This window comes from Eutrigla gurnardus (assembly GCF_963514095.1).
Source record: "Eutrigla gurnardus genome assembly, chromosome: 11".
NCBI lineage: Eukaryota > Metazoa > Chordata > Actinopteri > Perciformes > Triglidae > Eutrigla > Eutrigla gurnardus.
In genome coordinates, this window is record NC_139925.1 from 13980728 (window position 1) to 13993498 (window position 12771).

General features: G+C 42.2%; 2 protein-coding genes across 2 annotated transcripts; one reads left to right on the forward strand and one right to left on the reverse strand.

The window, feature by feature from the left end:
- The first annotated feature begins 1197 nt into the window (after positions 1-1197).
- On the forward strand, positions 1198-6810 carry LOC311020820 (uncharacterized protein). The gene is made up of 4 exons (XM_084021035.1): positions 1198-1318; positions 1913-2114; positions 5190-5490; positions 5570-6810. Exons 1-4 carry the CDS (start codon positions 1302-1304, stop codon positions 5974-5976), a joined length of 927 nt encoding a protein of 308 aa, XP_083877161.1. The 5' UTR covers positions 1198-1301; the 3' UTR covers positions 5977-6810.
- Positions 6811-7364: 554 nt separating this feature from the next.
- Positions 7365-12749, reverse strand: ecd (ecdysoneless homolog). The gene is made up of 14 exons (XM_084021268.1): positions 12607-12749; positions 12279-12497; positions 12085-12202; positions 11868-11955; positions 11531-11709; positions 11046-11238; positions 10787-10915; positions 10519-10644; positions 10276-10361; positions 10074-10177; positions 9449-9707; positions 9021-9088; positions 8720-8931; positions 7365-7879 (listed from the first exon to the last, which is right to left on the reverse strand). Exons 2-14 carry the CDS (start codon positions 12481-12483, stop codon positions 7643-7645), a joined length of 2004 nt encoding a protein of 667 aa, XP_083877394.1. The 5' UTR covers positions 12484-12497; positions 12607-12749; the 3' UTR covers positions 7365-7642.
- Positions 12750-12771: the final 22 nt, after the last annotated feature.

Consider the following 12771-nt stretch of genomic DNA (forward strand, 5'->3'; position numbering starts at 1 on the left):
ACATGAAAACATTGACAAATGATATTCTTCATTTGCCAACAGAGCTTGCAGTTTCTTTTTAGCCAACTCTTAGGATCAGGGAAAAATTCAGACAGCTGATAAAACACTTTGAATGCTAGCAGAGAATAAACACCAAGGCATCCTTCAATGAGGCTCCAAAAACTTAATCCATGACGACAACTTACTACTGGCTCAGAAACACAATGAAAAATGTCCACTATCACGTTTAACTTCCCCAGCAATGCATATTATTTTAACTGCCTTGTTGAAATATTGAAGTTTTTAAATATATCTATTATGAAGTATTACACTGCAGCCCATATGACCAATATAACAAACAGACTTGTTTTCGCATTATGCATGTCAGTCCTACAAATGTGTGTCCAAAGCCTTGTGAGATAAGAAGGTTATGTGTCAACAACATGGCATCAAAACAGAGTATGAGCTCCCCCCGTTTCTACACTTTGTGACAGGTCAGTGAAGAATATACACACACGTATCAGTGTGCAAACATTACACATATTAGTGTGTTTACATGTAATGTACGATCAGTCATATACTCTATTTCATTGTTGGTGTGTTTTCTTTCATGCTCATCCAGCACCAAATGGTACTCAAGAGTCTTTAAATAATCTTACAGGCTTGTTGCAGTAGTATTCTGGATCAATCTGAGGCCCCGAGCTGATCCAGAGTGCACAGACCTCCACCTAACTCCGCCTCATGACTCTGTTTACTTAAACAGACCCTCACTTATCATGTGGCTTGGGGCGGGGAAACATAAAGCTGGGAGGGGAAGTGTCACAAACAGGTAAAATGTCACATACAGGTATTAAAGGGGAAGAAACCTGGGTTTAACGCCTTCATCAGTAGAAATGATATCAATAAAAATCTATTATCATCTAAATCCCTCTCGTGAGGCTGCCGTCTCTCACTGTCACAGTTTATGTGTAATGAAATGTGACAGCAAACAGAGATCCTAATGGATTCCACAGATGTTGCCTGTGCTGCTGTTGTGTCTCTAGGGAGAAGCAGACTTCTAATATCTGTCCACGGTGAACCGCGTCTTCAATTATGGGAAGATAAGCAGCATGAGGACCAAAGTCCATCTGGACACAGAGAGAAAACAAAAGAGGTGAATGCCCGAAGCAGAGAGCAGCAGAGCAGGGAGGCTCGTTCAGCAGAATGGTAGGAGGGACCCGCTTGTTAAGGGAAAGGTGAATGTCTCATATTTTTAGAACCATATTACTAACGGTGGGCGAGCTGCAGCCAGGAGTTGGAGTTTAAAGATGATATAGGGCTTCATGGGGAATTTCAAATGGTGAGTAAAGTTTATGTTCCTCTCGCGTTTCCCCCCCCTATGTTTTCCTGCTTTTACCCGAGAAAGGGGCATCTTGTTGCATGTTTTTAAGTAGGCCTAAATGAAGTTGCATGTTTCTTTTCTATTCCAATATAGACTTTGGACATTTGGCTTGTAGTGTTGGTTTATTGACATCCGTCAATAAAGCAGAATTAAAAATAAATATCAAATACAAAAACACATTGTGGGTAAAAAGCCCATTAAAACGTGCCAAAACATGAGAACAGGTGAAGTCAGGGGCTGTATTCAACAACGGTGCAAAAATATTTGCATGGATAAAATAATATGCCATAAAAGGTTATGCCTACTGGAGTTTGAGTTAATGCAGCAAATATACAAAATATATCAATGCTGGACTAAAAAGGTTCAGCCAAAAAAAGCAATCTTCTCCGGTTGGCATGATTTAAAGGACGGTTTTAATTTGGTTTTATAGCTACCAGTAAGGAAGATTGTCTCTTTTATTTCAATAAAACAAAAAATGCACTTCTCACCAACCTCCATCCACAGCTGTGTCATCGCTGTTACGGAATTAATACAATAACTTACTGTGTGCAGTTCAGGGAGGTGGAGGAGGGGATGGTGTATCTCAGCGATGAAGAGTCTTTCATCTCATCATGCCCTGAAGCCCCTGGTTCCCACCCTCTGCCTGGTAGTCGTGGTGATATACGACCTGGCTGACAAACTCCGAAACTTTGTGGCGGGCATCTTCATCCCTCAGTACCACTATCCCTATGCAGTGGCTCTCTGCTTTGCCCAGGTTGGTGCCTGCTGCTGCTGCCTGGCCCTATAGGGTGGTGCACACTTTCATCTGCATTGATCAATCAAATATGGAGGCCTTCTTTGTTTGCCTCCAGCACCTGCGCATTATCTTCATTATTCAAGACAACACTGCACACTCTGGCTCACCTGCTGTTAGGTTTACACGGGGTATTGTGTGTCATGACAGCAGGGTATTTGATCACACTAAAAAAACATGTGCCCTTATAGTATCTACGCACACATAGGCTAAAGTCAATCAACAACCGGTATGTTGATACTGGAGTACCATAAAGATATATTTTTAAAAACCTGACACATACTGTGTGTGTGTATGCTTATGTTAAAAATGATGATTTTTTAAAAGTAAGACCACTAGTATTACTTTGAATAATAATGTGTATTGACAATTCTTTAAAGAAAAAAATCTATTGAATTTTTGTTAATTATTGGTTAACCTCAGCCGCACAATGAAGTGTCAGCTGCAGAGGCGATTGTAAATCTGCAGTCAATGCTGTGTGTGTGTGTGTGTGTGTGTGTGTGTGTGATAGTTTTAGTGGTGGGGAGTGACAGGAGGCGTTCAGTGTTGATTAACACATGTGACCTTGTTTTACCAAAGGCCTGAGATACAAATCTCATGGGTTGAAGGACTAGTTAATGGCTGTAATGATACATTACTTGTGGATATAAGGTAAATGCAGTGAACACTATGTACTCTCTACATGAGAGACATGTATGCTATAAGAATTCTACTTATACATTTGTAATAAGCAACCACTCAAGGCCACACAGTTCGGAAGTTCTGAAGTAAACACTGGGAAGGGCTGTAAAAACTGAATGACATTAGTCCATAGGGTAAAGTATCATTTGGCCATGTGGCATACGCCCAGTCAGTGAGTCACAGGAGTTGGGTAAGTATTAATGACTGCACACCCCGGATCTTTATGTTTTTATAAAATATCAATTGACAGAGCCTGTAAATGTTTGTGATATGTATCTTGATAAATTCAATAAATAATGTATTAATTACTAAAAAATGTTACTCATTAATCTTTTATAATTCACTTGCCCTATCAGTTTGGCTAATCATCTCAGCAAATAGATGAGTAGGCACATACACTCAACAAAAATATAAACGCAACACTTTTGTTTTTGCTCCCATTTTTCATGAGATGGACTTAAAGATCTAAAATTCATTCCAGATACACAATATTACCATTTCTCTCAAACATTGTTCACAAATCAGTCTAAATGTGTGATAGTGAGCACTTCTGCTTTGCTGAGATAATCCATCCCACCTCACAGGTGTGCCACATCAAGATGCTGATCTGACATCATGATTAGTGCACAGGTGTGCCTTAGACTGTCCACAATAAAAGGCCACCCTGAAATGTGCATTTTTTTGCTTTATTGGGGGTCTGGGGACTCAGAACCAGTCAGTATCTGGTGTGACCACCATTTGCCTCATGCAGTGCAACACATCTTCTTCGCATAGAGTTTATCAGATTGTCAATTGTGGCCTGTGGAATGTTGGTCCACTCCTCTTCAATGGCTGTGCGAAGTTGCTGGATATTAGTGGGAACTGGTACACGCTGTCGTATACGCCGGTCAAGCACATCCCTAACATGCTCAATGGGTGACATGTCCGGTGAGTATGCTGGCCATGCAAGAACTGGGACATTTTCAGCTTCCAAGAATTGTGTACAGATCCTTGCAACATGGGGCCGTGCATTATCTTGCTGAAACATGAGGTGATGTTCATGGATGTATGGCACAACAATGGGCCTCAGGATCTCATCACGGTATCTCTGTGCATTCAAAATGCCATCAATAAAATGCACCTGTGTTCTTCGTCCATAACAGATGCCTGCCCATACCATAACCCCACCACCACCATGGGCCACTCGATCCACAACATTGACATCAGCAAAGCGCTCACCCACACGACGCCACACACGCTGTCTGCCATCTGCCCTGAACAATGTAAACCGAGATTCATCCGTGAAGAGAACACCTCTCCAACGTGCCAGACGCCGTCGAATGTGAGCATTTGCCCACTCAAGTCTGTTACGGCAACGAGCTGGAGTCAGGTCAAGACCCCGATGAGGACGACGAGCATGCAGTTGAGCTTCCCTGAGACGGTTTCTGACAGTTTGTGCAGAAATTGTTTGGTTATGCAAACCAATTGTTTCAGCAGCTGTCTGAGTGGCTGGTCTCAGACGATCTTGGAGGTGAACCTGCTGGATGTGGAGGTCCTGGGCTGGTGTGGTTACACGTGGTCTGCGGTTGTGAGGCCGGTTGGATGTACTGCCATATTCTCTGAAACGCCTTTGGAGACGGCTTATGGTGGAGAAATGAACATTCAATGCACGAGCAACAGATCTGGTTGACATTCCTGCTGTCAGCATGCCAATTGCACGCTCCCTCAATGCTCGTGGCATCTGTGGCATTTTGCTGTGAGACAAAACTGCACATTTCAGAGTGGCCTTTTATTGTGGGCAGTATAAGGTACACCTGTGCACTAATCATGATGTCAGATCAGCATCTTGATGTGGCACACCTGTGAGGTGGGATGGATTATCTCAGCAAAGCAGAAGTGCTCACTATCACACATTTAGACAGATTTGTGAACAATGTTTGAGAGAAATGGTAATATTGTGTATCTGGAATGAATTTTAGATCTTTAAGTCCATCTCATGAAAAATGGGAGCAAAAACAAAAGTGTTGCGTTTATATTTTTGTTGAGTGTAATAAACGTATAGGTATGCATCCATTGCATATAATGCAAGTCAGGAATTTAAAACCACTGTCAAAAATAAAATAGTTTAACAGGTTTTTGTATCAAGATTTTTTTTCCCACAACATTTTATGGATGCTGAGATGTAACTTTCATTAAGATATGAAGATATCTTCATATATATGCTCAGCACATTCTGCCCTCACAAATGGTGTAGTTGGTCACATGCACCTTTTAAGCAGACTCATATCAATATTGTAAAACGTTATCCATCTATTTGAGTGTTTAGTGCTTTATTGTCTTTATGGTAACTCTTTATATTCACATGATCTTTTCCAGGTCCTGGTCTCTCTCTTAGTCTTAAACCTCCTCCATGTCGTGAATCTGGTGCCTCTGAAGCATTACTCCAGGTCTCTGGGTGAGAGGGTGCTGGTGCCCTCTATTTGTAACAGCATCTATGCTGTGCTGGCCATGTCGGCCAAGGCGAGCAGCTTGTACGCCGGCCTCTTCCCCCTCATCCTGCCTCTGCTGCCCATCGTAACAGTGGGTTTCAGTTTCTGTCAGAAGCTGGCATCCCCTCCATCCATCCACATCTCTGTCCCCGTCTCAATCCTGGGCGGGACTTCTTTTGTCATCACAGGTAAGAAGGTTAGATGTTATTTAGAGGTTAAACGGATTGTTCTTGACCTCTAATCAACTTCCTCTCCATCTCTCTGCAGCCTCCCGGGGTCTGTCAGGTGTCGAGCCTCTGGAGTACATGCATGCACCCCTGGCTTTAATCCTCCACACTCTGTCTCTGACTTGGCTGGCTAAAGTGTACGAGGCTGAGCGCCGCCACCTCCCCGATGTCCAAGCCTCAATGTTTGACATCTACTACACCCAGCTGGTCAACCAGAGCTGGGTGCTGGGCCTACTGTGGCTCCTGCACCCGGACAGTCCCTGGCAGGTGTTGAGTCACAGCAGCTGGCAAACCTTGCTCTTCCATGGATACCTGCTCGCTATCCTCCTGCTGGGGATGGTGCTGAACTTCCTGGTCGGTATGTCAGCCATGTGTGTCTCGCCGCTTGCTGCTGCACTTCTACACTCAGCGAGGCATTTGGTGCAGCCAATCCTCCAGCTTTTGTAGTTTCACTCGAAAGGACCAAGAAAAAATATCGATATGACTTACATTGTAATTTAATCCACATGCATGACCACAGTGACATTTTGGTCTACGGAGAATAACCGGTCATTCTCATGCCAAGGGCGCCAAATACCGGCGCTTTGGCACGGCCTTCTGATATCAATGCGCAAAGCATCCTTTGTCTGTATGAGGGCCAGGCTTTCACGTAAATACAATGGAAACCCATACTCTTCATTATTAGAGAAAATGCTTTGGGAGAGTGATGATATAAAGACAGAAAACCCAGACATGTTGGGCCAAACAAAGAACTTTCAACCAGGAAACGATGTTCGAGGACACGAGGCTGCGTGTCCCAAAGTTGCATTTGATGTGTTTTCCGTACTTATTTCACATTGTTTACATTTTACTTTACATACTAAAGCCTGTGATGTTTTTCCTGAACCTCCCTTAAACTTAAGCAAGGGTTTTTGTTTGGATTCACAATAACCATGTCGGACAAAGCATCAGTATGTGACTGTGTGTATGTGAAGTTACATCACCCCTGCTACTGAGCCATAAAGATAAAATAGTCAGCAGAGAAGCAAATCGTAACCATAATAGCTATTATAAATGTTTCACAAGTTAATCATTTACAGTTGCGTCCAAACGAAGTTACATTTAAATATTTGTTGCACTACCTATTTATTTATAATTCTAATATGAACTCCATATGCCTTTAATACATGCCTCTTTCTTCAGTATTCATAGTCATTTTGCTGTTGCTTACACTGCACAAGAACATTGAGGACTTTTAAACCACTATGACAAAGAACACCCTGTTCCAGTTAAGTAAATAACATTAGCTATGACCATGGCCTACATCGGACAGCAGCAGCTGAAGCAAATAACAACTACCTTAAAAACTAAAAAAAATTATAATATATATATATATAACTTATTTAATCTCTTGTGTTTGTCTTCGTGAATGATTTGTTTACTTAACAGTGTTAAAATGATCTTATCTCAGATTCTTGAATGAATTAATTTTTAACCAGAAGTTTGTAGAAGTTGTTGCCCTTGAAGTAATTTGTCCACTAATGGTGCTTTTTGAGTCTACTTTAAGTTATTATCAGAGGCGAAATTATCATAATTTAAGAATATGCTTTTATTATTATTTAATTATCTTACGGAAATATCCATCCATCCATTGTCTACCGCTTATCCTGTATTCAGGGTCACGGGGGGGCTGGAGCCGATCCCAGCTGTCATTGGGCGACGAACTTACGGAAATATGTACTATATTATTGATGCTTGTGACGTAATGTGAAGTTGAAATACCTGATGATGCACTAAAGAGAATCTGTATATATTTAATAAACTGAAATGACATTAAAATAAGACTTTATTTCCAAAAATATTACTGTTTGCATTAAATGTAAGTGCTGTCTCCACACACACACACACACACACACACACACACACACACACACACACACACACACACACACACACACACACACACACACACACACACACACACACACACACACACACACACACACACACACACACACACACACACACACACACACACACACACACACACACACACACACAGTATTGCCAATGTGATTAAGGCATTCAGCCAACAGCTTTCAGGGAAGACACATCGGATCCTACTTCCTGTCCTTTATGAGCGGTCAGAGTTGGCTGGTAGGTGTATCCCCAGACTCTGCAGCAGGTTAGAAGCCGGTCCGGCCAGCCCGGATTGGCAGCTGAGGGATTCCAGCAGGTTTGTGACCAGATTTAGATCGACGTCCAGAGGCTGTATCTCCTCCTCGGTCTCATTAACCCCTCCATGTTTTGGGACTCCGTCCGTGGCTGAGCAATGAGGGGAGCCATTTTCCGAGCCTGCCTTGTTGTTACTCTGCAGAAAGGACAAATATAGTCAAACAAACGGCTCCATAACTAGATCCAGGATGATACAAGTGCATTGTTTCACCAGTGTTTTGAAAGTTAATAATATTTTGAGGTTAAGGGTAAAGACCCTTTTACAGCTAACGTCTTGATTACGTCGCAGTGTTAGCTGGAGGCAAAACAAAGGATGAACTGCAGGCAAAAACACATACATTGCAAGTTGTTACAGTTATGAACTGTAAACTGTTACTAAAGTTACAGTCATGTCACTGTGTCGTAGAGCGTCACAATGGCTACTGATGATATAGAGATGATAAACTGGCTCTAGGGAGCTACGGTATTGGCAAAATGTTTCAGAGATGAAGGGAATTTTTGCAAGTACTTCTCCTCAGCACTCAAAGCTGCAGATTTAATTATTAAAGAGTTGGAGAGAAATGTTGTGAATAGTCAAAACTTTTAGAGATGAAGAGATGGCCCGCTGTTGGGCTTATTTTCTGTAACCAGTATAGCATGAAAACATGGTGGAAGAAGATGAGAGCTCGCTTCTTAACTAGGTTGCTAATTCCACCATGCCTTCATGCAACACTGGCAACAGAAAATGAGCCAAACAAAGTTACTTATCTGGCAACGTGCTTTCCTACATGGTGACAACAGTGTGTGGATGAAGCATTAAGCTGTTTAATTCTTCTCATTTAGCGGTTGGCAAGTGAGCTAGCTTTGTTGCTAATTCCACCATGCTTTCATGCATTGACGGATCTACGGTCTCCGCCTACACTCCGCTCACAAAAACACACCATCAGGTTCACAAACAGACAAGGGGTTGATGGGAGTGTGTAATTATAGAATTTACCGTCAGATTGAAGCTTTGTCCCACGTTAGTGCTCATCAGCTCCTCATCCATTTGGTCCATGTATGTTCTGAGACCGTCCAAAGTTTGTGTCCCGTTCATCTCTGTGTGACCAGAGGACCCCTTTTCTTCCTCCTCCTCCTCATCTTCTTCTTCTTCTTCTTCATCATCATCATCATCATCTAGATCATCTGAATCTAGTTCTTCTTTGCTTCCTATAAAAACAAAAAAAGATGAAGACTGAGGAAGATGTGGCAAATGTTTGCTGGTTATTTTTACCACTGCTTTCATAACATCGACATACCTAGTAGTCTGTCCAGTGCATTGGCCATGGATTCAGGCTCAAAACTGAAAGGCTGTGTTGAACTCATCCTGTAATACGAAGCGAAACAATGTGAAACCTGAACTTAAAGATGATGGAACAAAGCATTTTGAAATACTAAAGCTAGACATCCTAGAGCGTGAATGCACTCGCATTTGCAGAACAGATGGAACATGAAGAGAAAACCATACATCCAACTGCATCTTATAATCATAACTTATACCGTGGTTAGATTTACTGTACTACAAACATGAGAGTAGGTATGTTTTCTGTGAATTACCTTTTAGTATCATGTGGAAAATAAATACAGAAATTATCCTAAGTTATTTTATTCATTGACCCAATGCCCTTGATGATCTTGGCTAAATATTGCCATAATCAAAACGGGTGTACCGGCCAGATAGTCTCACCAAGGCAGCTCAGCACCCTCATGCGACGACATAGCATTGAGGAAGCTCTTCATCCCCTGACTGACTGCTACCAGGCTGTAACCAGCCTCCTCTTCTTCCTTCTTGTCATCCTCCGTCTCCGTCTCCTCTGCACCCCTTCCATGCTTTGTCGCCTGTGTGATGGAACCGGAGTTTTGGCTGCCAACGTTAACTCTCCCGCCGCTCCTCTCCTGCAACATACGCTCCAGATCCTGAGATGTGATATCCAGCCAGCTGTCACCTGGGGATGGACACAAAGAGAAAAAATACTTATCAGAAATGCTTGAAAGGGAGAAAGGACAGAAACTGAATGAAATTGTCAGGAAGCAGAAATTCTCAGGTGGCAGAGTGAAAAATATCTACATTCTCACACTGACATAAGATACTACTTTATAGTGAGTAAGTAAGTTGTAAAAAGTAAAACCTCCACAGGCACAGACTTTACCCAACATACTGAATACGTGAAGGTCGACCATCGTCTATGCTTCTGTGTTCAGACATTTTGATCATTTTTTGGATACAATTTCAAGTTTGCTTAAAGGATACATCTACAAACTTTTTACAAATGCTTTTCAAGAGGGTTTCTTATTCAAAAGTTTTCACTCACTGTCCTCTTGGGGGAGCTGTGACTCTCGTTTCTTCAGCTCTTCCAAGTCTGATGGACTGCAGCTCTGCAGCAGCTGGAGAACCTCCTCACCGGGGGAGAAAGCACTGAGACAACATACACAATAGGTACATTCAGGCAAATGCACTTGGATATCACAGGCAGGCGTATTCACACAGTGTTGTGCATGCACAGACAACCTCACCTTGATTTTGAGGCGATCGACTGCTTGAAGAAGTTTTCCGCAGATCTCGTCAGTTCTCTGTAATGAGCTGAACCTTCCAGTTCATCCTGCATTTGACAACAATAAAATTAACTTTCCACAGCAGAGAAATGCTCAGTATATGACATATTTAACACTGTGTGCTTTTATGCCTAACCTAATATTCCAGGCATAGTAGTTGCTACTATTCCTCTTGACCTCAACATTCCAAAAAGTGTGACTAACCCGGAAGTAGCCATTCCTCTTCAGACTGTCCATGAAGCCTTTCCACTGAGGGTTACAACTCACGGGGGCATCGGGCTCTGATGATGGGAGCCTGCACTTAGAGCACAGGATCTCAAAGCCATGGGCCTGGGTGTCACATACACACACGCAGACACACACACACAAACACCATTAGATACAACGCTAAAGGGTCTCACATCCTACCAAATGCATACATTTATTATCAAAATTTTGGAAAAAAAAAGAGGAAACAGAGATGCCGGCTCACCAGTTTCATGCCGAGCTCATGGGATTTGTAATGTGGTTGAGAGTGAGGAGGCAGAGTGAAGCCGCTTCTCCGGTCTGGGGTGAACTGTTGCTGCTGCAGCTGGGCGTACAGGCAGCGGGTGAATGTCACCTGGAAATACATATACATACAGTATAGTACAAGGTTATAGTTTTGAAGACATTTAACAGAAGCTGAAAAATAACAATGACAATATAACAAACAGTGATTATAGTATACAACATAGAAGCAGTCTGTTTACCAAGGTGAGAACTCTAGTTTCAGGAGGAAAGGTCTTAAAACTTCGACACGCCTGCAGATCTACTGGATCCCTCAGATAGAATGCAGACACTGCAGGGGCGATCAGGTCTGGTCGTTGTGCTAACACCATGGCGATACCTGAAGGTATGAAGCACTGGACACGATGTAGAGCAGCTTTAATCTTCTGTGGGTACCTAATTGGAGAGTAGAGATTGATTCGCTTTTTCATTATTCAATTAATCACATTTACAGTAGCTGGTGATATCAGCCACATATTCGTCACATCCACTTGCATTAAATATTTCTGAAGCTGTTAACAGGACATTTTTATTCCTCTGGAGGTATTTTTTTCTTTTTTTCTCTTTATTGTAAAAAATAGGCCAGGGTCAGATCATCCATACTAGAAAAACAATGTCAATTATGTTGAATTTGCAACACATTTGCTTAATAAAAATCAACTTTTAACGTATGAAGATGTCCTCTCACCCCTCTAATCGCTTCCTCGCGGCTGCACAAATCTTCGGGCTTGCCTGACAGACCCCTGGGTGGGTGGAGAGAAGTTCTATAGCTTGTGTTACACTAGGCACCACATCTTTTGAGACCCCCACTGGACTGGATTTGGTGGGATGGGGAAGAATATGCAACTCTCCTCTATAAAGAAAGACCTACAAAAGGGAATGAGTAGAACAATGACATACAGGCAATGACAAGAGGAATACTGATACACAAAAACTCATTGATATGACCTTTTTAACAGACATATCAATGAAAGAGGGCTATTACAAAAAAAAAAAAAAAAAAAAAAGAAATCTGGTCAAGTCACCCTGTTTTCACTGGTGTCTGGATTCAGCCACTTGGGAAGATAATCAGCTGCTTCAATCAGAAGAAACTCTCCATCATTGTCCTCAACCCTTCAGAAACAAACATGAAATGGAAGTTGGAAGCAGAGAAGCAAGTGAAAAACAGCTGAAATGGATGTATGTTTAAGTTAAAAATGAAGTATTTTAAAAAGATCAACTCAGAGCCACATTGTGTCTCACCTGGCTACGAGCTCTGGGAAGCCCTCTGTGATTTGCTGCAAGAGGTAAACAACAAACCACTCGTCCTCCACATTGTCCCCAAACTGAGTGCTACCTCCGATGTGAGCAGGGACATCACCTGTCGATAACATACATCAGTCTTTAGTGCGGGTACCAATATTCAATTCATTTCCTAGGTACTGACAACACTGTACCTTTCTCGGGGTGATACTTGAGGTTGAATGACTGATGCTGCCAGATGTAATGCATCAGGAGGGGCGCAACCTTTGCCAAAATCTCCTCCACTAGATGTGTGAGGTGTTCTTCATTCTGCTGTGTGGTTGAAAGGTCTGGCTGGACCAGGAAGAGTTTGTACTCAACCATGTCCTCCTCAATCACTCTCTTCTGCAGGGCGTCCATTGTTTTATTTTAGACTATAGTGAAAGTAAGAGTTAAACATTAGCGTTTAGTGAAGGCTAGGTAACAGCTAACCACAAACACTTTATGATAGAAACATGCGTTGAAAGCGTAATTAAACCTTACCTTGTCTTGTTTAAAACGTGAGATAGGATGTCGATATGTCTGGAAAGATTTCAATGCCGGCAAGAATTTAAACTCTTCTCATTTCTACGTACGTTGCTAGCACGCCATCTGTCACTGTTTAGGTCCTACTGTGAATTCCACTCGACTTCCACATCGTGTAACAAT

Excerpts from the sequence above, each read along its gene's own strand:
- LOC311020820 (XM_084021035.1), top strand. Across the intron at positions 2,115-5,189 it reads TGGCTCTCTGCTTTGCCCAG|GTCCTGGTCTCTCTCTTAGT; the intron begins GTTGGTGCCTGC and ends GATCTTTTCCAG. Across the intron at positions 5,491-5,569 it reads GACTTCTTTTGTCATCACAG|CCTCCCGGGGTCTGTCAGGT; the intron begins GTAAGAAGGTTA and ends ATCTCTCTGCAG.
- ecd (XM_084021268.1), bottom strand. The coding sequence starts at position 12,483 with ATGGACGCCCTGCAGAAGAGAGTGATTGAGGAGGACATGGTTGAGTAC. Across the intron at positions 12,203-12,278 it reads CAAGTATCACCCCGAGAAAG|GTGATGTCCCTGCTCACATC; the intron begins GTACAGTGTTGT and ends TGTTATCGACAG. Across the intron at positions 10,645-10,786 it reads ATGAGCTCGGCATGAAACTG|GCCCATGGCTTTGAGATCCT; the intron begins GTGAGCCGGCAT and ends TGTGACACCCAG.